General features: G+C 46.3%; 3 protein-coding genes across 11 annotated transcripts in view; 1 reads left to right on the forward strand and 2 right to left on the reverse strand.

Moving 5' to 3' along the window:
* Positions 1–423: 423 nt before the first annotated feature.
* si:ch211-150o23.3 (deleted in malignant brain tumors 1 protein) lies at positions 424–9,779 on the reverse strand. Of its 4 annotated transcripts, none has more exons than XM_035381669.1 (8): positions 9,618–9,779; positions 9,095–9,201; positions 8,956–8,994; positions 5,123–5,446; positions 3,921–4,235; positions 3,654–3,803; positions 3,488–3,556; positions 424–3,180 (listed from the first exon to the last, which is right to left on the reverse strand). In XM_035381669.1, exons 2-7 carry the CDS (start codon positions 9,123–9,125, stop codon positions 3,519–3,521), a joined length of 897 nt encoding a protein of 298 aa, XP_035237560.1. In that variant the 5' UTR covers positions 9,126–9,201; positions 9,618–9,779; the 3' UTR covers positions 424–3,180; positions 3,488–3,518. The 4 variants fall into 4 exon arrangements, with proteins under 4 accessions (XP_035237560.1, XP_035237561.1, XP_035237562.1 ...); XM_035381670.1 differs by having other exon boundaries at positions 424–3,185; XM_035381671.1 differs by having other exon boundaries at positions 424–3,300.
* Positions 9,249–19,294, forward strand: LOC118207726 (butyrophilin subfamily 1 member A1-like). Of its 3 annotated transcripts, XM_035381667.1 has the most exons (11): positions 10,447–10,560; positions 10,948–11,025; positions 11,434–11,751; positions 12,848–13,135; positions 14,863–14,982; positions 15,890–15,916; positions 16,060–16,086; positions 16,540–16,566; positions 17,023–17,049; positions 17,738–17,767; positions 18,482–19,294. In XM_035381667.1, the coding sequence occupies exons 2-11, from the start codon at positions 10,974–10,976 to the stop codon at positions 18,847–18,849; spliced, it is 1,284 nt and encodes a 427-aa protein (XP_035237558.1). In that variant the 5' UTR covers positions 10,447–10,560; positions 10,948–10,973; the 3' UTR covers positions 18,850–19,294. The 3 variants fall into 3 exon arrangements, with proteins under 3 accessions (XP_035237559.1, XP_035237558.1, XP_035237557.1); XM_035381668.1 differs by lacking the exons at positions 10,447–10,560; positions 10,948–11,025 and adding an exon at positions 9,249–9,318; XM_035381666.1 differs by lacking the exon at positions 10,447–10,560 and having other exon boundaries at positions 10,830–11,025.
* Positions 19,295–21,202: 1,908 nt separating this feature from the next.
* Positions 21,203–26,922, reverse strand: part of LOC118207724 (plasma membrane calcium-transporting ATPase 3) — a 62,465-nt gene continuing 56,745 nt past the window's right edge. For 3 of the 4 annotated variants that reach the window (XM_035381660.1, XM_035381657.1, XM_035381656.1), the window contains one exon: positions 21,203–25,155. In XM_035381660.1, coding sequence (XP_035237551.1) covers positions 24,730–25,155 — 426 coding nt within the window. In that variant the 3' untranslated portion in view covers positions 21,203–24,729. The remainder of the gene's footprint in view (positions 25,156–26,922) is intronic. The other variant, XM_035381658.1, reaches the window with a different exon arrangement.

Consider the following 26,922-nt stretch of genomic DNA (forward strand, 5'->3'; position numbering starts at 1 on the left):
TAGGTCTGATATTTATTTATTAATGTTTATTTATTTTATTTATTTGTTTATAATATTGCATGTGCTTTGTGACAGTGTTTTGTGTTTACTTATTCCTGTTCCTGGAATAAAGGTAACAACATTGAAGTCTAAACAGTATGTGATATCTGTGTGAAATGCTGTTGTAGTGTTGTGGGGGATATCTGTAGAGCATGAACATGTCTGGATAAGTTTACTGGGTCCAAAAATGAATGATGTATCACTTTAAGGAATTATGTTCCAGAAGACCCAAAACAGGGCCCATATTATGAACGTAGTGTGTGATTATGAACGCGGTGTGTGATTATGAACGCAGTGTGTGATTATGAACGCGGTGTCGTGCGGCAATATCAGGATGAAAATAGTGGGCATGGTACATGGGGGGTGGAGGTTGCCCTTTTTTTTCAATTGAGCCCCTGCCCCCCAAAATGTCTGTGCACGGCCCTGCATATAATGATCCCAAGGGGACAAGCACTTTTAACGCATTCACGTTTTCATACTACATGCCCTCAGTTATGACGGTTGTCGCGGGAAACCAGAAACCCTCATAGTTAAGGCGGTTTGAAATTGTGTCCCAGCCTATGCATCCCGTGGCACTGTTGGGTACCCGTGCTGCTTTGACAAACATCCAGGTGTACACTCCTGGGCAAAAAAAATGGGCCAAGCCCAAATTGGCAAAATATTAAGCTTTTAATGGTCTTAACAACAAATCATTGCTCAGGAAATTAGCAAGAATTAAACAAGTAGATAAAGTAACTTAGTATGGGATAGCTTTTCCCTTTGCTTTCTAGTTTAAGTTTTGTGGGTAAACTTGTGGGCAGCTTTTTACAGAAAGAAGAGTCAATGTTGTTCCATTCAATGTTGATGGCTTCAAACAGTTGATGAGTAGTTGAAAAATGTTTCCCGGTTAGTTTGTGTTTAATGTGAGACAAAATATTCTCTATAGGGTTCAAATCTGGACTCTGACCAGGCCAAAACATGAGCCTGATGGACTTGTTCTCAAGCCACTTTTTGGTGGTCTTTGCAGTGTGGGCAGGAGCATTGTCCTGTTGAAAAATACCATCTGATCGTTCCTCTTTAGAAAACAACTTTTCAATTGTGGGAAGCAAGCCTTTCTGCAATATTCTCCTGCATTCCAAAGCATTAATTGACTTTTCACAGTGAAGCAGCTCACCAGTACCAGCAGCTGAAAAGGCTCCCTACACCATAACACCTCTTCCTCCATGCTTAACTGTGGTAGAGATGCATTCACTATTGTATTTTTCACCAGATCTTCAAAGACACCTATCTGGAGCATCACCATGCAATTCAAATCATGATTCATCACTCCACATAACTCTGCTGAACCACTCTGAATCGAACTTTCCATATTCTGCCAAAAACTTAATTCTGTCTTTGATGTTTTTCTGAGACAGAAATGGCTTTTTAACACATCTTCTAGACACAAAACCTGCATTAGATGACCTTCTGGTTATTGTTCTTCTCAAAAGAGTCTTGTTTTCTGAGGTCTTGAATTCTGCTGACAGTTTTTGTAGGCTTTTTTTTTCTCCTGTCTTTGAGAACTGTAAATTTCAGCAGGTGCTCATCCCTGCATGATCAGGCTTTGGGCCTTCCAGATCCTTTCTTTCTGGCAACATTACCTGTTGTTTCGAAGCGTTGACCTATTCTCTTAATAGCTAATAGAGAAATAGGGATTTCCTCTGCCTTTAGGGTCTTGCAAATTTCATAATAGCTACAGTCGGCCTGACGAAGACCAGCTATGTGGTTTCTGAGAGCAACCCTTGCATATTTAGCTTCTTTTTTTTTTTTTTTTACCGTGGGACTCACAACGCTGCATACTGTAGATCTGTCCCTGCTCTATCAATCCTGGTTCCATTTATGAGCTTGTTATCAGGCCCTTGATGGGCTGCATCAGGTGTGGCAGATAACCAAATAATGACTAATCTTTTATGAAGAAAAACATCCCGGAAGATATTTTTGGAAAATGTTGTACACCCAGACATGTGTTAGTTTGAATTTTACATCAAACATTTTAATCATTATCATGATTTTACCTTTGCGTACAAGAAGACTATATAAGTGAATTTCCCTGTTTCCAGCTTTTCCCCAAACAGTTCACTGCAGCTAAAGTAAACGAGCAAATGGTGGCACAAGAGGTCTCAGGAGTGCATTTGCTTAATTCTTGCTAATTTTCCAATGATTTGTTGTTAAGACCATTACAAGCTTAATATTTTGCCATTTTGGGCACGACCCAAAATGCCCAGGAGTGTAGGTTGTTCAGACCTAGGTAACAGTATGCAGATTTTCTTGGATATGGACATATGCTCAGTGAATGGAAAGAAAATTTCAGATTTTTAAAATTGAAAATAAAACATTTTAGTAACAAGATAATAAGGTTATCTCTGCACAAAACTGAAGACTGTTACATTTGGACTGTTTTCAAATTAATCTGTTCACTGGTGTTCAAAAAACTAGATTAAAACAAAATCCAAAGAGCTCAGAGACCACGTAGCACTTGAAAGAAAGAACTGTATGGCCCAATACGCCTCAGGTCTGAAGTTAAGCACACAAAACACACACATTTACCCATGCATAAAAAGTTCATGAAGTGTAATGATGAAAAGGTTTGTCACACTGTTTAATAAAATAAATAAGAACGATGGTTTCGGTCTTCGCCGGTGTGCGGACCCAGGGTTTAAAGATCCCGTCCCAGGGAGGAGTGTTGTTGGGGCAAACGTCCGCAGCGGAGCACCCGTCACTAGGAGTGCTTCTGCGTCCTAACGCGGTGCCGCAGCGGAACCGCAGTCCTTTATTGTCCCGGGTTAGCCGCTGTGCTGGGCTAATACCGGGCCGAGTGGCTGGCGGGAGTGCAACAAGCTTCCCGTTTCTTCTCGGAAAAACCGAAGTCACTGACAAAACTGTGCTTTGTGCTCAGTGATCGGTGCAGCCTTTTAGCACTGGTAACAATGGACTTTCTTTCTTCCTTGTCCATCCATAGTCATTTCCAATGTGAGGACGTTCTGTTCCTCTTTCCATCCTAGGCGGAGAGAGGTGCATTATGGGAATTGTAGTCCTCTTCCATCCTGGCCCGCTAACAGTTCAGTATGGGTTACGGGATCACACAACCCTGCAGCCCCATTGGTCCTCACACCAGACTGGGATCTATGGTGGAACAGTCACACACAGGCATGCCATGAGCGTTTCTACACGTTTGGTGAACTCACAGTCACCATACTTACTGAACCCAGGGTCACAGGACGGTAACATGTTGGTGGTATAATGCTGGGTGGAGGTAGAAACGAGATAGCACTGTTAAGGTAGAAATGGGAGAGTGCTGTGCTATGGTAGAAATGGGATAGCACTGTGCTATGGTAGAAATGGGATAGCAGTGTGCTATGGTAGAAATGGGATAGTGCTGTGTTAAGGGAGTGACTGCACTGTGTGCAGGTAGATTTACAGGTAGATTTACCTGTGGAGCTTCTGCCTGCCTGGTCCTTCCCTTACTTCACTGGCAAGGCCGTGTACGTGTTCTCCACACCTACGGACAAGGAACAGGTGGGTGAGCACCCAGGGGAACTGAGAGGCACGTCCGGGCGTGGCGGGGGGGGGGCGAGGGGGGCGTGGCTGCTACTCACAGGTCCTGCTGCGTCTCTCCAGCTCGCTGCGGTGCCGCCTCCTCTTCCGCAGACTGCACGCCACCGCCACGATCGCCAGCACCGCCACCACGAAGATGACCGCAGACACCAGCCAGCTCAGCTCCATGGCGCTCAGCAACGGCTCCGGCTCTGCAGCCGGACGGGTCAGAGACGCGGGTCACATGACCGCAGGACGGCCGACGGGGGGGGCGGAGCGGAGGGGAGGGGAGGGGAGGGGAGGGGTGGGGCGGGCGACGGCGCACTCACCTGCCAGGATGAGGGGGAGGGGCTGGCTCTCGCGGGAGGCGAAGACCTGCCCCCCGAGCCGGACGCGGTACAGGCAGTAGTAGTAGCCCTCGTGGGAGGCCTGCGCGCTGGCGAAGGCGAAGGTGACGGACGGGCCGCGGGCGGGCACCTCCTGGCGCACCGTGCCGTTGGAGCGGACCAGCCGCAGCTGGACGGAGCTGCCGGCGTACCGGTGCGGGACGGAGCACGTCACGTTGAAGCCGTGGCCCCGCACCACGCGGGACGGCGGCGCCGCCACAGACACGTTGTACCAGATTTCAGGCGTGTGCAGCTCCTCTGTGGGGGGGAGGGAGGGAGGGAGGGGGGAGGGGGGAGGGGGGAGGGGTCAAACCTTCGCTCAGACCGTAATGCAGCAAAGCAGCCAAAGCTGTGCCCGTTACCCTGGATACAAAGGGGCTGCTAAGCGAATAAATGAGCACTTAAAACCCTTTCATTAGCGTGCCGCTGCAGAAGGCAGTTCCTGCTGCATTTCTGTTGTCTTAGAAACAGCCAGGGGCGATGCGAAAGACCGCGTCGGGGAAAATAACAAGCTGCGTGCAAAAACTTGCAGAAGCTGGTTAAGGTGGGCTGAGTCATGTGACTCGTGTGGTGCCCGTGGCAACGCTAAGAGTGAAACTCCCCGCCGGTGCAGCTCCGGACCGGTTGGTGCAAGGAAGGCTGATGCCGCTAACCCACAGCTATGCTAATGGCTGCTGGCTGTATAGCAGGGTATGACTCACCCACAGTGATAGCAATTGTGATTGGCCACTTTAAGAGGGCGTGACTCCTCCCACAGCTACTTTATATCTGATTTCCACCAGCTTCGGTCAAACACAGAATGCTTCCAGTTACTACCTACTGACTGACTGAGCGCCTGACGCATCTGAAGATCCCGTCACACAGAGCCGTGTGAGTGCCAGTTTAACCCAGGGGTCCTCAATCTTATCCAGAACGGGCCGGTGTGGGTGCAGACTTTTGCTCCAACCAAGCATTAACACACCTGCTCCTACTAATCAACCACTAGAGTCTTTGCCAAGGACCTCAATTAGCAGAATCAGGTGTGTTACTGCTTGGTTGAGACAGAAGCCTGCATGCACACCGGCCCTTTCTGGATGAGTTTGAGGACCCCCTGTGCTAACCGACCCCGCGAGCTCACTGAACGAAGCGGACCGGAGCGCACCTACCTGAGCACCTGGCCGCCGCGGTGTGGCGGTAAGCGCAGCCGCCGTCCTCCGCCGCTCTCCAGACGCCGAGGACGCGGCACTGGGCCAGCTCCTCCTCCTGGCCCGAGCACTGGACGTCGGCGTGCCAGACGACCCCGCGGCGCCCCCCCGGCGCGGCGCCGTGGCTCGCCCCCGTGGCCGAGCCGCACCCCAGCTCCCGGCACACCACGCCGGCCTCCCGCAGGCCCCAGCCGTGCCAGCACACCGCCCCCCACTGGTGGTCGCGGTACACCTCCACCCTTCCGGAGCACATCCCCCCGTCCACCAGCCTCACGGGAAGTGAGCCTAGGGGAAAATATCCACACCGAAAAGTAAAAATCAGTCATCACTTCGCAGCCATTTAGCAGACGCTCTTATCCAGAGCAACTCACACCAGTAACCCACACAGCATTTTTATATACAGCTGGATACATACTGAAGCAATGCAGGTGAAGTGCCGTGCTCAAGGGTACAAGTGCAGTGTCCTACCCGTGAATCAAACCTGCGACCTTTAGGGTACAGGCCAAGCTCCCGATCCATTACACTACAGAGCCTCCATCAAGCGCTCCTTCACACCACTCCGTCTTTACATTTTCATAATTAGCACCAAAATACGGTTCGTTAATATGCACTTAAAAACGAATTCATTAACGTGTTTGTGCCACTCATTGTTAGCTGCCCTATGCAAACTATGAGTGGGAAAGAAATATAAGCACTACGAGGCAAACCTGGGATAGCCGTACAGACATTCTTATCTGCACAAAGTGCGGTCTGTAAGTATTTTGACAGTGACACTGTTTATGTAGACTTGACTCTGTACCCCACCGTACGTGATTCGTCACGAAACAATTTATATGAGGTTAAAGTGCAGACCGGCAGCTTTAATTTGAGGGAATTTACATCCATATTAGGGGAACCTTGTAGGAATTCTAGCCTTTTTTATACATAGTCCCCCCATTTTAGGGGACCATGCTCAGCTGTTTCTAGGCCAGCTGCATGTCTTTGCACAGGAAAGCCAACAAAAGGTTGATTCTAGGGATGACATTTGGATTTGGAATCTGTTATCTCTCAACTTGCATAAAATGCATTAAAAAAATCTTTGGACAGCGCTTCTCCTTGCAGCAGGACACTGATCCCCAAACATACTGCTGAACCAGCCAAGGAGTTCAGGGCCAAAAAGTGGGATTTTCTCGACTGGCCACTTGACAAGTCAATCACCTGACGCAAATGTAATTCACCATGCGTTTCACTTGCTGAAGACAAGACTGAAGCCAGAAAGACCCCCCAAAAAAACACAGGAGCTAGAGATGGCTGCAGGACAGGCCTGGCAGAGCATCACCAGGGAAGATACCCAGCATCTGGTGACGTCTGTGGGGTGCAGATTTCAGTCAGCAATGAATGCAAAGCACTTGCAACCAATACTAAATATGACGACTTTGCTTAAGATTAAGTTAATGTGTCCAATTACTTTTGGTCCCCTAAAATAGGTGTGATATACTACACGGATCACCCAATATAAATGCCCTCAAATTAAAGCACATTCTGCATTTTAACCTCATATTCAGTATTGTATTTCAAGTCCACTGTGCTGGAGTACAGAGCCAAAACATCTAAAAATGTGTCACTGTCCAAATACTCATGGCCTGCACTTCTGTCATGCAGAAGGAATCTCCGAAAACCTTAAGCATAGATGACTGGACAATGCCGCACTGAACCACAAGAGGGCGCACCGCAAGCTAAACCACTGTCACCCTCTGCGAATCTGGATCTAGGCTGCATCCGAATAGTCTTTTTTGCTTAGGAAGGTTCCTAACTGAGTGAAATGACCCGGAAGTATCTAAGTGGCAGCCATGATAAGAGCTGTTCGAATTCTCCAAAAAGCCAAGGAGAGGTGCTTCAATGCTTCCTATCTTATCTCCCTTAGCATAGGGCACACTGGACCGTCCTTTACAAAAGGAAAGGAGATAATGACGTCCCACAATTCCTTACGGCAGCAACATTTAATGCGAAGCACCATTCGGCCGTTCACGAAAACAAACGATCAACATGACTGAGTTTTGTGGTGGTTCTTGAGCTATATGCATAGGCTTATAATCAGATCATAATCAGCATATTAACCATAACACAGAAGTCTGTCTTTCAAGAAAAAGGGATATGAGACGTTTTTAGCCAGATTATGTTTTTAATTCAACGTGTTTGAAATTTATGAATGATGATATGTACAGTAGTAAATGTGTAGGCCTAACATGTTATGCCTATCTTGCATTAAATTTAATGAATTTTTTTCATAAAGTCATACTGATCATATCATACTGATTGGGATTCATGTCGAGCGGATATGAGTGGACAGGAGGGTGAATGTGAGAAACCATTCTCAATGTGACAACCATTTCGTTTCACTTTTGTGACTGGTAGCCTATATTCAGGTAATAAAATTTTTTTTAAAAGCCTATATTTTGGTAATTTGTATTTGTCCTAATACTATAGCTTATTCTTCTGCCTAGTTGGCTTTGCAGAGGTTAGGTCTGAATAGTGTTCACTGTGTGAACTAAACAGGGTTCTTGGCTAGAAATAGCTGAACAAAATAAGTATTGTACCTTACTGAACCTGTGTTTAGCAGTTGTCTATGACCATGAAATGCACTTTTTGTACGTCGCTTTGGATAAAAGCGTCTGCCAAATAAATGTAATGTAATGTAATATTCCTTTTTTATTTCAATTCCAACCATGGTAATGAAGTAATATTTTTCACCGGGTTGTCCACGTTTATATAGCCTGCATGAAACAACATGGTAAGAACGCACGGGGCAAAGTATCTAAGATGCGCTTTTAGTAGTCCATCTTCGGAACATTGTAGTTTTACCACGGCAGAACCATGTCAATAACAACGGCCGTCGCATAATTACGCAGCCTAGTGTAAGTGCAGTCAAATTCTCTTAGCACCGCGGTTCTCTTTTCCTAAGTCCATATGAATTCTCCTTCACATCTTTCCTTGACCTTGTGACGTTTTCCATCAAGGTCAAGGAAAAGTGGTTAGGAAAAGACATAGGACGTAATTTTTTTGACTATTCGGACACAGCCCTAGTCTCAGTTGGATGTCCTTCAAATTCGCCATAGAGTGCCACCAGGCATCTCTGGGGAACGTCACAGCACTGCACATTTCAGATTGCTTTTATTACAGCTGGAAAAAGAGGAACGCTAAAGAGAAGGATATGCAGGGAGGAACAAATAATTCTTCAAGTGCTAAGATACAGGGCAGATAGACCAGGCTTTAAAATCTGAAATATGATTTGAGAAGAAAATTGGGAGCTTAAGGCTTAATGTCTGCTAATGCGAAACACTCTAAGCCTGTGAACTCTCATTGGTTTTATTATTATTATTATTATTATTATTATTTTTAATTAATATTATTATTTGAAGCAAAACAAAGTTCTGCTGTACACTTTCAAGGGGAGTATGCAGCAAATAATACTGTCTGTTCTGTTCGGAAATGTCTTTCCATGTAGAAAAAAAAACCCAATTGAATCTCTAACAACAACAGATAACCAAGGAGGGTCAGTGTGGTTTTTGTCGTGATAAATCCAAGTATAATACCTTACACCCTGCAGATTCAAATTCCACAACCTTCTCTCTGTACATTTTCAGAAATGGCAAAATACGAAGACTAAACATATAAGCAGCACCTGGAACCAATTAGCTGTGTCATCAGTGAGCCAGACTACTTCCTCTTAGTTTTCTTTTTGGACAATCTGGGTGTGTACCTGGTTGTCTGACTGCTTTTACTCATATTCCGCTAGTCAGCTCGTGTGTACTTACCGGACATATTGACCGTATTTCCAAAGGCCAGGGTAATGCCTGGAAGAGGTACACACAGAGGAGGGGGACTTTATCCATCTCACCAAGTGGAAGAGTTTAACAAATTACATGTTCAATAAGAAGTAAAGTAATAACTCACCCAGCGTCAGAATGAGGACGTCAGTCAGCATCCTGAGAAAATATGACAGTTTGGCTCCTGACTTGGATCTCACCAGGGTTACGTGACGTCACACATCAGCCCAAACGCTGTAAACAGTGTGTAACCTATTTACGTAAAGACAGTTACGCAATACCTTCAAACCATCACTGACTGAACTAATTTGCTGTCTTGGTGGCGCGTCTGATCTCCATACATGAAAACAGGTGAGATATCCGTAGCTTATTGGAGTCTTTCAGTTACTTGGCTACTTAGCTAATGCACGCACGTGAACCGAATTATTTAAAATGTGCTCGCGCCAGACTAAGTGCAGAATATACAGTTAACTTCATTTTTAAAATGCAGTTCGCTTTAAACAGAGCCACAGTAGCTTACAACTACAGCTACCCAGCTAATGCGAATAGTAGTTTACCCGTTTCAAAACACAATGCCAAGACTGGTAAGATGAAGGTGAGACCTCAATACTGTGGTTCGTAAAGTTGCTCAAGAAGTTAAAAATACTCACCCAACTCGACACTAGTTTATTCTGTTTGCACGGCACCAGTCAACTATACCGACCTATAGCGAAGCAGCGACACTCAAAGCTATCTAAATAACACAACACAACAGATTTGGATATGTCAGTACCGTCAGTCGGATCCTGTTATGGATTGTCCTTAAAAGTGACGTACCAAGGCTGGGCCAATCGATGAACGGGAAAAAAAGGGTTGGTCTGCCTCGAATGTATTTCAAAAGGAGATACCACCACATAAGCCCATTACTGCCATCTAGTACCCCGACTGTGGACTTACACAATTTAGAGAGCGCCAAATGGTTCTTGAAATCATTCCATATTTTGTATAGGCTATATTTACACATTAAGTACTGTATTGTGTTTTTACTCTCTGGCATCTTGATAATGGTGTGACACAGTTGTATTTTTCTATTACAACGTTAGTACAAAGTACAAAATAACAGTGACATTAAAAATACACAAGTTTTTACATAAAGTTACATTTGGTTACATTTTACCTATGTAAAATTTAGCTTTAAAACATTTTATCATAGGTTCAAGGTATTCGTCGTCTAATGGCGTCAATTATATTGAGGGCTGGGAGGGAGGAGTTAACATTCGGTTTAACGCCGACTGTCCGTGGTAATAAGCAGCTCCACGCGCTTCAAACCAACAGATCTGTAAACCCGACATTAACAAATTAATTCATGATTACTATATGCCAGCCAACTTTCGGCTGTAACGTACGGGTCAGAATTGTTCTGTAAATTTCATTTGAAGCGTTCTTATTTTATGTTACAATTTATGTGACATTTTTTCTAACATTGTTCCTCAGATTGGGTTGAAGTTACAGTGAGTTCCAGATGCGTAATGTTAGGCTGTAGTACTCTGGACACTTGAAAAAGGAGGGGGAAAACAAGTTAAAGTCCGAATTTTTTACTTTCATTTGTTTCAGGTAAATGTTGTCTTTTTTCTGTTGACTTCATGAAAAGAGAACTTTTTACTTTATAGTATTTCCGCTTTGAGGAGTAGGCTAATTAGTCAAATGAGGTATTCAACGCTAATTTTGTTGTTTAGTCAACGAAGTGCGGAGGTAGGTCTGGCTATACGAGACTAGTAGTCAGAATATCCGGTTTTAACAGCTGGTGCGCAATAGCGTCATGTACAGGTGCTCACGTTCTGTGTAATGTAGCCTATGCTTGTTTGGGCTTTTTTCTATTCGTGAATTCTAGTTTCTAGCAAAATCACGTCGTAGTGCAGGTCATTGGTGAGGCATGCCTAGTAAATAAACGACTTAATCTAATCGCACTGTGAAAAAATTGAGGAATATTTTTGTTTGCAGGTAAACTAATCTCTCTCACAGGAACAATGAAGATTGTATTGTTTGTGTTGTTTGTGGCTTTCTCATCTTCACGACAAGGTGATTATTCAGTTTTTTTTTTAATTCAGTGACAAACCTTTTGCTGACTATACTGTATTTAAGTGTTTCTAAAGCCTTTCTTATTTTACCATGTACAAAAACTGGACTTGTAGCAGTAGCTGGGTGTAATGTTCAATAACTGCAACTTTTGTCATTTTTGAAGTGTGTGGTACACGTAGCAGGTCATGCCTCCACCATCTGTCTTGCAAAGATTGTTTTATTTGTATTGCCTGTACCTTTTGTGTTGTGTCAGTGTTGAGGACAAGCAGCTTTCTAGTACAATACACATTTCTGCACAACAGACAGACAGCTTAGTTGTGCCTAATGCAATAATTCAGATTTCTCATAGGTAAGTGTTACATATCCTCTCCCCGTGCCCCAACCCCCCCCCCCCATCCTCTGACACAGATATCCAGCTGCAGACCAGTCCGATAGTCCGCAGCTCCCTGGGTGAAAGAGTTTTGCTTCCGTGTCGGATCGTTGGAGGGCACTCGGCCCCAGCGCTGACCGTTGTGTGGACCAAAGACCAGGGCGTGGCCGTGTACCCCCACCGAGCTGGCGAGGAGGGTGCGGCTGCAGGCTTCCGAAGGAGGACGAGCCTGGACCAATCGCAGCTGGCCGCTGGAGACGTGAGCCTGCTGCTGTCGAACAGCTCCGCCGGGGACGAGGGGAACTACACCTGCCAGGTGGAGAGGGCCTCGGGCAGGGTGGAGCTCAGACTTGGCCGTGAGTGCAGTGTGTGACGGGCGGAGTCTGGCTCGACTCTAACCTAACCTGTTCAGGGGTGGGTTCAGTGGTGTGCTAACCGTGTGTGAAGTGCGAGTGTGTTTGTCAGTGTGTGTGTGTGTGTGTGTGTGTGTGTGTGAATAAGTGAGTGAGTGTGTGTGCATGTGATTGAGGGAGAGTGTGTGTGTGTGTGTGTGTGTGTGTGTGTGAATAAGTGAGTGAGTGTGTATGCATGCATGTGATTGAGAGGAAGTGTGTGAGTGTATGATTGAGAGTGCTGCTCTCTCTAGCATTCTTCTCCCCTTGATTCTCCCTTTTCTGTCTTATTTTTCCACCTCCCTTCTCTCCCTCCCTTAAAAATGTAACTTCACTTTACTGCCATGACAAACACATTTGTGTACAAATAACAAAATGCACTGTCACTTAATTGAATACCACATGATATCACACTGTATAAAGTTAAACAAAGGAAAACAATTCTCAGTGCTAACATACAAAAGTGAAATATTGGGTGAGAAAGACACATTTAATATTAAAAGGCTGGAAATGTAATATACAGGAAAATAAAATGCGAATACACTCAAAACTCACTTTTAAACTCACCGGCCAACTGAACAGAGGCATGAAACCAGAAGTATCGTACATAATAATTGCTCATCAATATGAATTGTTCTTATCATCGATCCAAAACCATTCAGCAAATCTCTCTTCCATTTAAGAAAAAAATCAAAACGCTATCAAAATTCAACAGAGAAACGTCCTAACAGAACTGTTAAAGAACAGAATGCGAAGGAGTCGACAGTGTTTGATGTAAAGAAGGGTTAAAGCAAAATCACAGTTTGTAAAAAAGGGTCAGGTCAGTATGTGTTTGTTTTTTGGGGCTTTTTTCAGCTTTGTTAGACAGGATAGCATAGAGAGACAGGAGGAACTAGGAGGAGAGAGAGGGAGAGACGTGTGACAAAGGTCGGCGGTCGGACTCAAACCGCTGACGTCACGGCTCGCAATGAGCATGTGGAAAGCGCTCTACGGGCCACGCCACTGGAGGCCCCCTGGTATGTGCTTGTTTAATATCTTTCCCGCTCTCTGGTTGGTGCAGGCCTGGGCTCCCGCCCCCGGTTGCTGGTGGACAGGTTTAGGTCAGGCCGTTCGCTGTCCCTGTCCTGCGTGTCCCGGGGCTGGTACCCCGTCCCTGTCGTCTCCTGGATGCGCAGCGATGGACAGGCTCTGGCGGGGGCGCCGCTGGACGCTGCGGATCGGGGGAGCTCCGTGCTGACGGACGTTAGGGACGGCGTGACGCTAACTGTGCGGGACGGGTTAAATGTCACCTGCGCCGTGCTGAACCCTGTCCTGCGGGCCCAGTCTGAGGAAGTGCTGACAATCACAGGTCAGCGCGGAGTCTCAGTCACGCTCACAGTCACGCTCACAGTCACGCTCACAGTCACTCTCACACAGTCACGCTCACACAGTCACTCTCACAGTCACGCTCACGCAGTCACTCTCAGTCACGCTCACACAGTCACTCTCACAGTCACGCTCACGCAGTCACTCTCACAGTCACGCTCACAGTCACACACACACAGTCACTCTCACACAGTCACTCTCACACAGTCACTCTCACAGTCACACTCACACAGTCACGCTCACAGTCACGCTCACACAGTCACTCTCACAGTCACGCTCACTCAGTCACTCTCACAGTCACGCTCACAGTCACGCTCACACAGTCACGCTCACTCAGTCACTCTCACAGTCACGCTCACAGTCACGCTCACACAGTCACTCTCACACAGTCACGCTCACTCAGTCACTCTCACAGTCACGCTCACAGTCACGCTCACACAGTCACGCTCACTCAGTCACTCTCACAGTCACGCTCACAGTCACGCTCACTCAGTCACTCTCACAGTCACGCTCACAGTCACGCTCACAGTCACTCTCACACAGTCACGCTCACACAGTCACTCTCACAGTCACACTCACACAGTCACTCTCACAGTCACACTCACACAGTCACTCTCACAGTCACGCTCACTCAGTCACTCTCACAGTCACGCTCACAGTCACGCTCACACAGTCACTCTCACAGTCACGCTCACTCAGTCACTCTCACAGTCACGCTCACAGTCACGCTCACACAGTCACGCTCACTCAGTCACTCTCACAGTCACGCTCACAGTCACGCTCACACAGTCACTCTCACACAGTCACGCTCACAGTCACGCTCACAGTCACTCTCACAGTCACACTCACACAGTCACTCTCACAGTCACGCTCACAGTCACTCTCACAGTCACGCTCACACAGTCACTCTCACAGTCACGCTCACACAGTCACGCTCACAGTCATGTTCACAATCACAGGTCCATTCACAGTCGCAGTCACGCTCACAGTCACTCTCACAGTCACGCTCACACAGTCACTCTCACAGTCACGCTCACACAGTCACGCACACACTCATGTTCACAATCACAGGTCCATTCACAGTCGCAGTCACGCTCTTGCACAGTCATACACAGTCACTCTCACAGTCACACTCATTCTCAAAATCACAGGTCAGTGCGCAGTTACAGTCACAGTCACAGTCAAACACAGTCACTGTCACGTTCACAGCCACACTCATTCTCAAAATAACAGGCCAGTGCGCAGTTGCAGTCACAGTCACAGTCAAACACAGTCACACACTCGCTCATTTTCACAATCACAGGTCAGTGCAGTCACAGTCACGCTCACAATCGCAGTCATGCTCACAGTCACAGTCATGATGAGATATGAGGACTCACTCAGGGCTGTCTAGGCTTAGCTCGAACACTGAGAGGGAACCAGGTAAGGATAAGCTCTAATCATCAGTGTATGTATTTTATTGACTGCACATTACACCCTTACAGGCACAGTGGACACAGTGGACACACAGTCCATATCCCTGCTGCCGTAAGCACACAGATGAACACAATGAAATGTAGCAATGCGGGTCCAACATCAAGAGCACGCACCACACCTTCGATCCACACCTGCACACTGCTCCAGGTCTTATCGGACGCTGTGAAAGCACTGCGGGTGCATATCCATGTGTTTACAGCGCAGGCCGGAATCACCAATCTGTCTGATTCTCAGGTGACTTTCCGCCGGACGCGTCTCGTTGGCTGCTCGCTTTCTGGGCGGTTTCCCCGCTGGTTGCCATGGCAGCCGGAATTATGGGCTACTTCTTCAAGCGCAAGAGAGATTCCATCAAAGGTACCGGCGCAGCCAGGCTCCTGTTCGGTTCGGCTCCTTTAGTCAGTGAAACATGAGCTTTATGATTCTCGCCACTTTCCCTTTGCCTTTGCCAGTCTGTGTGTGTGCAGATGGATGCAGATCGTGTGCAGCTTTTTGTTCTCTTCCTGCAGCATCTATGACATCACATGCCATAAACCATCATCCGTGTGTAGCTATACCGTTAGCATCTGGCATACAGTAGCATTTCACTCTGCATGGTGTCCTGTGCAATTAATATGACCAAATCAGTAATAATAACCACTCAGTTAGCCATTCTGTTCACTTGAGTTCTCTACTCTGCTTTGCATTCTGTGCTGTACTTGATCAAACTATACCGCGACACACTGCGCCGCTTCGAATGGCTCGATTCGAATGGCTGCACCGATTCAAATGGCCCGATTCGAATGGCTGCACTGATTCGAATGGCTGCACCGATTCAAATGGCCCGATTCAAATGGCTGCACCGATTCGAATGGCTCAATTCGAATGGCTGCGCCGATTCAATTGGCCCGATTCAAATGGCTGCACCGATTCGAATGGCTGCACCGATTCGAATGGCCCGATTCGAATGGCCGCACCGATTCGAATGGCCCGATTTGAATGGCTGCAGTGATTCAAATGGCCCGATTCGAATGGCTGCACTGATTCAAATGGCCTGATTCGAATGGCTGCACTGATTCAAATGGCCTGATTCGAATGGCTGCACTGATTCAAATGGCCTGATTCGAATGGCTGCACTGATTCAAATGGCCTGATTCGAATGGCTGCACTGATTCAAATGGCCCGATTCGAATGGCTGCACTGATTCAAATGGCCCGATTCGAATGGCTGCACAGTGAATCGGGGCTCTGTGGCACATTCTAACGGCCTCTCTCTTCCCATGCAGACGCAGAGCGGCGAGCTCGGGAAGCTGGTGAGTTGTAGGCCTCTGTAGTGCAGGGACCTGTCGCTCATAATGACTCCTGTACACTGCCTACTTCATGTCTTATTATGAAAAGTTATCTTTGTGATTTTCATTGTATTGTAATAACTATTGTTAATATTTTATCATCACAGAGTGTGAGCCTCTTATGAACGAGGATGGTATGTATTGTTGATCTGGTAACATTTTATCAATTATTTATTGTTTACATTGAAGGGATTGTTCTAAGTCTTCAGTTTGTGACATTGTACTGTTTCGACTTTGTCGAGAGACAGAAAAGCATGTAAAATATGAGTTATTGATCATGAAACAAAATTCTCATCTACATAACATACATCAATCAGAGATTGTGCCGCTATTAATTCTCATGGATATTGCCTGTCCGTGCATTCAACTTAGCGTTGCTCTGTAAAATTAATTTCTAGAAAATTCATTAGTATGATTAAAAGACTGTGTTACAACCCAAATGAAGGGAAACACCAAAAGCGAAGGATTCAAATGTCGAAAGAATTAAATTAAAGAAGTAAGAAATAGAAAAGTACAAAGTACCTGTAAGTTTGAAATGTGTGTGAAAACAGCTTGAAAAAAATTTGTCTCCTCCCCCCCCCCCCAAGATTTTGCAGAGCTAAAGAAAGAACTGTGTAAGTACAGAGCCTCACCTGTTTCTTTTGTTTCTGTAACTGCATTATCCCTTTTTGGCCTGCGGGGGTCGCTGTAGATGGGGAAAGTGTGCACCCCATGGAGTGAAATAGATTTTAAAAATAGTGAATATTTGTCCAGGCTTCTGAAGTAAACTTCAGACTTCAAACTTCGAAAATATTAGATCCAAGTGAATGTTAGTCATGTGCTGATTGGTCAGTTGGGATTGAGTGCTGGTCACATGGTAAGCTCCTGGCTAAAGGAGAATACATAGGCTGTGTGTTTTAGATTCACGTTCAAACTGCAAATGGCTGAGACGGGCTTCTGAATCAGGGACAGAACGCAGGCTTTAAATGGTTCAGGTTGTCTGCCACAGATGTCAGTTTTAGAACACGTTTAACGTTCACGCGTCACTATTTGCTCATGTCATTGTTAACGCACTCCATTTGTTCTCACAGCTGGAGCCCGAGCGGTCAACAGTTCAGGTAACGCGCACGCTAAAGCTGCCCAGAGACCGCTCTCAGACACGCCCGTTTCCGTCCCCACGGCGCCAGTCCTCCGATTGGCCCTCGTTACTCTGTCCGCTCCGCCTTCTGCGCTAAAAGCTCGCGGCAATTAAATTTCTGCGACCGCAGCTTTTCCCCGTAAGGTTTCGCATTATTGTGTTTTGAATTTAAATATAAGACACTTGCTGTGATCAACCACAGAGAGAGACGGAGAGACAAGGTCTGGTTCCACAAGTTCTCTTGTGTACGGATAGTTTAATTGTATGAAGATGACAGCCATACAGGGAGCAGGCCTCCCACACGGGGTCATATACTAACCTGCCCTCTCGTGATGATTCCACAAGTCTCACAAGTGCTGGTTTCACCTCCTGGTGTATTTCCTGTCAAAAACATCCCAAAACATTAGACAGTATTTCGTAAAACAGTCTATCTGCTGATTTTTTTGGATTTAATTTTTATTTTAACATAGCTTTGGCTGGACTCATTTCATAAACTGTGTCTATATATGACTAAAATATGACTATATTTAAAATCAGTTGTTGCACTTGCGTTTGCTTTGCATAAGCCCATTCACTCAATGGCAGTGAAGTAACGAAAGACATGGAAACGTTCATTGATAAAATGGTATTCTGCGTGTAACATTGTGGTTTCTCTCCTGGAAATATAGAATGGAAAAGAGTTCTGAGCAAAAGAAAAAGTGAGTGACTCATCTCCATTCTCAGTTCCTTATTCTTATTTCATAAGAGACAGAGCGACATGTTTAAATCCATATTACTGACCAGTGGGTACAGTTACATAGTTATTTGTGTCTCAGACTTCCCATCCTGTTCTATATCTGTTCCTATTCCATTTTGTGTTCCTTTTCCACCCCTTATGTTCTTGTTCCACCTCTGTTCAGATTTTACCCCGTGTTCCTGTTCCACTCCTGTCCCTGTTCCACCTGTTCCTTTTCCACCTGTGTTCCTGTTCCACTCCTGTCCCTGTTCTACCTGTTCCTTTTCCACCTGTGTTCCTGTTCCACTTCTGTCCCTGTTCCACCTCTTCCTTTTCCACCTGTGTTCCTGTTCCACTCCTGTCCCTGTTCCACCTGTTCCTTTTCCACCTGTGTTCCTGTTCCACTCCTGTCGCTGTTCCACCTGTTCCTTTTCCACCTGTGGTCTTGTTCCACCTCTACCTTTTCCATCTCTACATTACTGTTCCCCATCTGTTTATTTTACATCTCTGTTCCTGTTCCACCCGTGTTTCTGTTCACCTCTATTCATTTTCCATCTGTGTTCCTGTTCCATTTCTGTTCAAATTTCACCCCCTGTATTCCTGTTTGACCCCTGTCCCTGTTCCCTCTCTGTTCATTTTCCATCTCTGTGTTCCTGTTCACCTCTATTTTGTTCCATCTCTGTGTTCCTCTTCCCAGAAATCTTCCTCTTGACACCAGGCTCCGTAGGACCAGAGCTCTCCTCAGGAAGCCACTACTGGGAGGTGCCCCTGAGGGACCCCAGCGAGTGGAGGGTGGGAGTGAAGAAGAAGGAGGCAGTGTTGGGTAGGGACTCCTTCCCTGAGATGGGGGTATGGTCCCTCTCCTGCAGCCCTGGCAAAGGATACCGTGCCTGGCTCCACCCCCCTTTTCCCATCACCCCCAGCAGTCAACCTAAACGTGTGGGCATCTTGCTGGACTTCAGTGAAGGGCAGCTAACCCTGTACGACTCTGGAACCAGACCTGCACAAAGACTATACACCTTTAAGGCTGTCTTTCCCTCTCCAGTCCTGCCTTTCTATGAGTGAACTGTGGTGGTGGAGGAGAGGGGGTTGTATTCAGCCTCAGCTGTGAAGCCTTGTCTTAAACTTTGTGCAATTCATTTGAATTAATTTTATTTTTATTTTTATTTTTTTACTGGCAACTCACCTAAAATGGATCAGAGCTGAAGTGGCAGCAGTACAAAACGGCGAACGCTTGTACGTTACACGCAGACGTGTAGTGTTGACTTTACTGTGTACAGTGTTGTGCTCCACTGTGCTGAGGTAAATAACCTGTGCCGGATTTGGAAGTGCCTTCGCCTGGGCCCAACTGAAAACCACGCGCCCCTGTGCCATTTAGGAGAGCCTGAATTTCTGCCCTTCTCTCTCTCTCTTTTGTTATCCTTTGCAGTGCTGAAAGATATTCATATTTGTTTTTATGCCAGCTTAAATAAAATATTGTGTTAAACTCTGTGAATAAAAATGTGAATATACTGCCATAAAAAATAAAATCATTAACTGAAATCCATGGTCCATAATAGCATTATGATTAAAACATTTTTTTTTAAAATGAAAGTGCTGTACAGATGCTACATATAAAATCGTGGACATTGCTACAAAACTGATGCGTAGACTATTAACATTCACGGCACCACAGCCATTAGTTTAATACCAGAGCATGTTGTTGGGGAGCAGGCAGACTGAGCACTTCCATGAGGATTGAAAGCAAGGCAACGGTAAGGCGTGTGGCAGAGAGTACTAGCATCTCAAGTCATGGCCCCCACCCACCCGACCACACCCCCCCCCCCCCCCCCCATGGTGGAGCTCATCATCCGCCAAGACGCCTTCTGAGCTCTGATCCCTTCTCTGTCCGCTACCCTCTCTGCTCTCTCTCTCCATCTGAACAAAGCCCAAAAACACGCCAGGAAAGCTGACAGTATGCTCTCCTCTAATATATAAAAAAACATGACCGGTTAAAACCTAGTATATGGTTGGACGTAACACACGTGATCCGGCCGACCAATGGTGTAACTTCATAACTCGGCCGACCAATGGTGTAACTTCATCACTCAGTCAGTCAGTCACAGACATTCACGTTTGTAGGGCTGGCCCCGCTGTTGCGGTCCAGGTAAAAACATAATATGCCACCAAATGTGGTTAAAACATGAACAGAAATCCTGTAAACTATGTTGCTCAGGCCCCCTGGGGACTCTTCCAAGGACCTTTGGGGGACGGGAGGGGGGTGGGGGGGATGGGGGGGGGGGGGTTCTCTGGGTTAAACAGTGGCACAAACGCTGTGACACAGACAACAGAACCCACAATTGTCCTTCCTTTCTTACTCCAGCCCCGAGCCCAGATTCTCTCTCTCATATTGTGTGTGGTTTTCTGTGCTTAAAGTGACAGGCGGATAAACTGCATGCACCTGACAACTATCAGGTCCCTTCTCCTCTTCTTCTCTTGATGCTGTTGTCATCTTTGATGACTGAAGGCAAAACTGTATACAACTGTAATTTGATATTACATAGTATCAACAGTAATGATTTTTAAAAATGGAGTAGTAGTACTGCAGTTGCATTTTTCCACAATCTTAAGACTTAGCTGAAAACTTTAATGAAAACATCTGAAATAACAATGCACATTTAGGCACAAATACACTGCCAACTGAAATCTTACACATCATGTACCTTGGCAAAAGCATATAAAATGTACCATCCATCCATTATCTATACCGACTTATCCTGGGCAGGGTTGCGGGGGGTGCTGGAGCCTATCCCAGCGTGCATTGGGCGAGAGGCAGGAATACACCCTGGACAGGCTGTCAATCTATCGCAGGACACACGCACCATGCACTCGCACATTCGTACCTATGGGCAATTTAGAGTGTCCAATTAGCCTACCTGCGTGTCTTTGGACTGTGGGAGGAAACCGGAGTACCCAGAGGAAACCCATGCAGACACGGGGAGAACAAGCAAACTCCACAGACCTTCTAGCAGGGAGGCTACAGAGCTACCCACTGCACCACGTGCCTACATATAATGTGCCATTTCACATAATTATTTTGTTCCAGCAAGAGCAAAAATTTCTGCTGAATTTTTTTTTGGGGTGTAAATTCAGGGGTCAGTAAGTAAACGACCTGCCATGTGGTTCCTCCACCCATGAACTCAGCCAGCCGATTTCACTAATTAGTTCTACCTCCTGAAGAATTGTGCTAATTAGCAAATTCAGGTGATCAGAAAAAAAAAATACTGGGGAGGACTTTTCCTTTCTGAACCTCGATTTTCCACCTCTGATTGTTTTGTATCGTAGGTTGTGAGTTGTGGGTTAGCAGGTGGACACAGAGAGCAGTGAGCACACAGGAGCGCCCCCTAGAGGCTGTGATAAAGCAGCACTGCAGTCGGTCTGGATTCAGTATCAGCCTTTATTCAAATGTGTCTGCTGAAATCAGTGAAATATGTGTGAAAGCAACATTTCACAAATCAATCAGTAACAGGATTGTCTGCATCGTTTACGCATATGAGGATTATAGTCTTGAAACACACAAAACATTTTCCAGTGAAAATATCAAACTGAGGGGGAGGGGCATTCAGTCTAACCACCATGAGCGCAGTGTCCTCGACTTCAGTAAACAAGCTTAAGCAGGTGTCACTGTTTTTTTTATTTCATTTCGTTTTTATCCTTACGCATTCTTACGAGCTCAGCAGTCGCCGGAAACGAACTCGAACCGCCGTGCGGGAACAGTGAAACGAAGCGCCCGATCGAGCCGGTAACCGGAAGCGAAGGACGCTGTGCTTCTGCGGCCACAGACTGAGCGCTCTACGGGGGAGTGGCGAGGTGGGCTACAGCAGGACTCCGGGGGGGGTGGAGACGCGGTAGTGGGGATAATACAAGCTCTGGAAGTGGATATGATGGTGACAGAAACATTGACATACAACAATACAATACACAGTGCTAATATGTGGAGGGTAAAAATCTCTACTGCTTATGTTAAGAGAGAGAAAGTGACACCGAACTATCCGTAGACAAGGATATGTCAAGCAATGCTATCATGGAGCTGAATGTTAATAAACGCATGCTTCGCTTAGCATTAAATAGTGCAGTATTATAATAAATCCAGCCAGGACCTGAATTATTCTCCTTCAATGTCTTGATTTACAGGAACTTACCATAAAACCAGGGGAAGTATTTTACAACAGACAAAGAGAGAGCGTATGTTATATGTACATTTAAAGTCTATTTCACATGGCAGATCGTAGCACGGCCTTGTGGGTAGTAGTCCTGTAATGCAGTGATAGGTGTAACGTGCTGTTGGCTGCAGTTGCAGCCAATAGCCTTTCCCAACATTCCTAAAAAAACATCTGTAAACTGCTGTTTTTTGCTATCTCCTGATGTTGGGCGGCAGCTTGTTTTTACACGTAGGAACACGGGTTCGAATGTGAGTCTGGGATTCTGAGCACATGCTGAAGAAAAACACAGATAAGCTTACACCATCTGAAAAAAAAAAACAGAACAAAACCTCATCGTCCTCCAACCTCAGCCTCAGCCTCTTGGCATTTCGTAGTGAACCATTGGCTTCCCTTCGTTTAAATGTTTGGTTCTGTGCAGGCTGCAGTAAACTTGCTGAGAGATGGTTGTATCCATGTTAGAAGTGCAAAGCACTGGCTTTTATACATCTGAGTTCTACACAGTGATCGACAGGGACAAGTTGCTTACATTGTTTAAACCTTTTCCATTCTTATAAATAAATAAATAAATAAATAAATAAATAAATACAATTAATAAATTGTAATTAATTAATTAATCAATCAATCAATCAATCAACCAATTAATTAATTAATTAAAATTATATATATACAAGTACATTTTTCAGACGTAGGAACAGCACTTCAATGAATATTTCTGAATGACATTGGCTTCAAAGTAACCCTAAATGATTACTGCTTTTCCGGCCAAACTTACAAGAGGTAAAAACAAATGACCAAATGAGTCAATGAGATGGAAAAGCTGGATTAAAGCAGTAAGCTGAACGGTGATGTCTGTTTAATTATTTTTCTTTTTTAAATAAAATTGGTTTTAGCTGACACACTATATTATTACTATTATATTTAATTTTATTGTTTCCTTGTTCGTTTTTTTACTGTACGTTTTTTTTGTTTCTTTTTGTCTGTTTTTCAGGACATACACAAAGACGAACACACAGAAAGAGAGAGGAAAGGACGTGGAAACAGAGAAATACCAGAAATAACGGAAAAAACAAATTCAGAAATGAAAAAAGTGGACAGATTAAGCTTATCCTTAAAGCATTGGTAACTGCAATATAGTTATAGTTGTCGCAGTAAATATAGCAGGAATAACCGTAATAATAATCTGAACAACAACGAGAATAATAATAATATGAATAATAATATCAATAAATAGCAGAATGAATTGACCCCATTATATATCTACCAGGTCTGTCATTATTGAAGTCAGAAGTCCAAATCCAGTCCAAATTCGGTCCAATTCTAGTCCATTCCTGCTTTTTCTTTAAACGCTGCTCTGTGTTGCTCATCCAAAAGTTCACCATGTCAGATTAAGCCCCCATCAAGGGCCAGAGCAGTCTCTCGGAGAGGGGGGGGGGGGCTGAAGGTGGGGTTGTATGGCCATGCGGCTGAAGAACGGGGAGGGGAGTAGAGTGGTGCTGATGGGCGAGGGGGTGGAAGGGGGAAGATTGTTTGAGACTTCAGACGAAGTCACCAACTGGAGCTGTTTCTTCTTCTTCATCTTCAGCTCTTTCTCCCCCCTCCCTTTCTTTTCTTTCTCCTCTTCCATGTCATTCTCCGGTACATCCATGTCCTTTGTGCTCCACCCACACTTCAACCCCCCCCCACCCCCACCCCAAAGTTACAGAGAAGCCTCTGGAATGAGTGGCACCGGTTCGAGAGGGCACTGCCATGTGGCATTGCAGCTGAAAAGAGAGCTCCGCTTGGTGGAATCAGTCATAGAGAGGTCCCTATGTGCCTGGTGTTTACACTTACAGGGAGGTCTCCAAGTGCCCTCATACACAGACTGGTGCCTCAAAATGGTGTTCAATTGCAGTTCAAGATGTCCATGGTGTGTAACGTCCATTACAGAAGGGTTCCTGTTCTGTGCATGTGCAGTCATAGAGTTCTCTATTCTACATACGCGCAGTTATATAATCTGTGTGTGCACAGTCATAGAGAGCTCTGCAGGCTGTGCATGCGCAGGTCTGCGCAGTCATAGACAGATCTCCAGGCTGTGCATGCACAGGTCTGCGCAGTCATAGAGGTCTCCAGGCTGTGCATGCGCAGGTCTGCGCAGTCATAGTGGTCCCCAGGCTGTGCATGCGCAGGTCTGCGCAGTCATAGACAGATCACCAAGCTGTGCATGCGCAGGTATGCACAGTCATAGAGGTCTCCAGGCTGTGCATGCGCAGGTCTCCGCAGTCATAGAGAGGTCTCCAGGCTCTGCATGCACAGGTCTGCCCATTCACAGAGAGGTCTCCAGGCTCTGCATGCACAGGTCTGCACAGTCACAGAGAGGTCTCCAGGCTGTGCATGCGCAGATCTGCGCAGTCACAGAGAGGTCTCCAGGCTGCGCATATGCAGGTCTGAGCAGTCATAGACAGGTCTCCAGGCTGTTCATGCGCAGATCTGCACAGTAACAGAGAGGTCTCCAGGCTGTGCGTACGCAGGTCTGCGCAGTCACAGAGAGGTCTTCAGGCTGTGCATGAGCAGGTCTGCGCAGTCAGAGAGGTTTCCAGGCTGTGCATGCGCAGGTCTGCACAGTCACAGAGAGGTCTCCAGGCTGTGCATGGGCAGTCATAGAGAGGTCTGCAGGCTGTGCATGGGCAGTCATAGAGAGGTCTGCAGGCTGTGCATGGGCAGTCATAGAGAGGTCTCCAGGCTGCGCATGCGCAGGTCAGCGCAGTTATAGAGAGGTCTCCAGGCTGTGGACTGGGGTACCGGGGCTGGAGGAAGGGGACTTACTGGTGTCTGTAGGAGTGAGGAACACGCCACTGTCGATGGCGTTGTTGTTGCGGTTGGGGGTGAGGGGAAGGCTGTACTGGCGGTACGGGCGGGGCGGGGCTCGAGTGCGCTGCGAGGGCTGCGGGGGCTGTGGTGGCGGGGGCTGGGGCTGGGGGTGCGGGGGGTGGCGGAGGGCGAGGTGGATGTGGTTGTGCTTGGACAGTTCCGATTCCTCGTCCACATCGGTGTCGTCGATCAGGGGGATGTTGTGAATGATGTCGTTGATGAGAAACTCGGGGTACGCCATGAAGTCGTGGATGGAGTTCTTGGATTCGGGCTTCTCCATGCCGTCGTACAGAGAGCTACGGAAGGCTTTCACCACCCGCATCTGCAACAGAGCAACGACAGAGAGAGAGAGAGAGAGAGAGAGAGGCGGGGAGAGAGAGAGAGACAGGTGGGGCGAGACAGACAGAGAGAGACAAACAAGCGGGGAGAGAGAGAGAGAGAGACAGACAGAGAGAGACAGGCGGGGAGAGAGAGAGAGACAGGTGGGGCGAGACAGACAGAGAGAGAGAGAGAGAGACAGGTGGGGCGAGACAGACAGAGAGAGACAAACAGGCGGGGAGAGAGAGAGAGAGAGACAGACAGAGAGAGACAGGCGGGGGAGAGATGAAGGGGCAGGGGAAGGGAGAGAATAGAGGAAACGGACAGAGAGAGAGAGAGAGAGAGAGAGAGAGAGAGAGAGACAGAGTTGAAGAAGAGATTAATGGCCTGTGGGGGAACAGCCTGCTTCTGTATCGCGCTGTGAAAGCACAGAACTGCTCAAGCTGTTGCAGTCACCTGCGTCGCATTAGTTCAGAAATAAAAATAAAAATGAAGATCATTCCATCACATGAATATAATTTACCTAGTCTACACCCTTTGAGGCAGAGGGCCATGTCGGAAACTGCCAAACTGCTACTACACTGAATTAGCAATATTTCTAAATTATTTTAATACTCAGTTAATCAAACACTGCCCTTTTCCTAATAGAGGGGGCTACAATGATGAAAATCTCCCACGAGTTACTGCCAGGGATGCACTGGCGGATTGGCATTTGTTTCCTGGCCAAATCTCTGTGGTCTCTGTCCTAATCTCTGGGCTCATTCCAATCGCTTATTTTTACCTCCTCGCACCTTTTCCCTCGTGTCCGTTCCTTGCTCCTCAGCCCCTCCCATGAGACGCGCAAGGAAAGGAGGCAAGGAAAGGACAGGGTGCGGAGTATTCCAGGAAACATATTAGGCAATCGGAACGTCCTTGTTCAGTCAAGCGTCAGTTTGAAGCCACGTCAATTACAGACGTGTCAGATTGGGAGAAGAAGATCCAAAGGTTGATCATTAAATGTTGCGCGTTCTGAAAAAAATACTTCCGCAAAGGATGCACTTGTCCTTCCTTGCTCAAGTATCCTTCGGGAGCCTCCTTACTCCTCCCTCTTAGCATTTAGCATTTAACGGGTGAGTATGTCCTTGAAGATGGCGAACTTCTGATGGTGGATCAATTTCTGAGTCACACAAGAACCGGGGAGACAAGTAAAGGAAAAAATAAGCATTTGGAATGAGCCCTCTGTTTCCAGTCCTAATCTCTGTGGACCCTGTCCTAATCTCTGTTTCCAGTCCTAATCTCTGTGGACCCTGTCCTAATCTCTGTTTCCAGTCCTAATCTCTGTGGACCCTGTCCTAATCTCTGTTTCCAGTCCTAATCTCTGTGGTCCCTGTCCTAATCGCCATGTTTCCCTGTCAAATCTCTGTGTTTCCTGTCCAAATCTGTGTTTCCTGTCCAAATCTCTGTGGTCCCTGTCCTAATCGCCATGTTTCCCTGTCAAATCTCTGTGTTTCCTGTCCAAATATCTGTGGTCCCTGTCCTAATTTGTTTCCTGTCCAAATCCTTTTGTCCTTGTCCAAATCTGTATTCCCTCCCAAATCTGTGTTCTCTGTCCTAATCTCTGTTTCCTGTCAAAATCCCTGTCCTAATCTCTGTGGTCCCGATCTTAATCTCCGTCTTTTCTATCCAAATCTCTGTTTCCTGTCCAAATCAGCATTTCCTGTCCAAATAACCATGGTCTCTGTCTTAATCTATGTGCTACCTCCCCAAATGTCTGTGACACTTGTCCTGTGTT

Source organism: Anguilla anguilla, chromosome 11 (genome assembly GCF_013347855.1).
Source record: "Anguilla anguilla isolate fAngAng1 chromosome 11, fAngAng1.pri, whole genome shotgun sequence".
Lineage (NCBI taxonomy): Eukaryota > Metazoa > Chordata > Actinopteri > Anguilliformes > Anguillidae > Anguilla > Anguilla anguilla.

Bases quoted from the DNA above. Each gene is read 5' to 3' on its own strand.
- LOC118207726 (XM_035381667.1), top strand. From the start codon at position 10,974: ATGAAGATTGTATTGTTTGTGTTGTTTGTGGCTTTCTCATCTTCACGA. The intron at 16,087-16,539 runs GTATGTATTGTT...CCCCCCCCCAAG, and splicing joins GCCTCTTATGAACGAGGATG to ATTTTGCAGAGCTAAAGAAA. The intron at 17,050-17,737 runs GTAACGCGCACG...CTGGAAATATAG, and splicing joins CCGAGCGGTCAACAGTTCAG to AATGGAAAAGAGTTCTGAGC.
- si:ch211-150o23.3 (XM_035381669.1), bottom strand. From the start codon at position 9,125: ATGCTGACTGACGTCCTCATTCTGACGCTGG. The intron at 5,447-8,955 runs GTAAGTACACAC...ATTTTCCCCTAG, and splicing joins AAATACGGTCAATATGTCCG to GCTCACTTCCCGTGAGGCTG. The intron at 3,804-3,920 runs GTGAGTGCGCCG...GTCCGGCTGCAG, and splicing joins CCTCCCCCTCATCCTGGCAG to AGCCGGAGCCGTTGCTGAGC.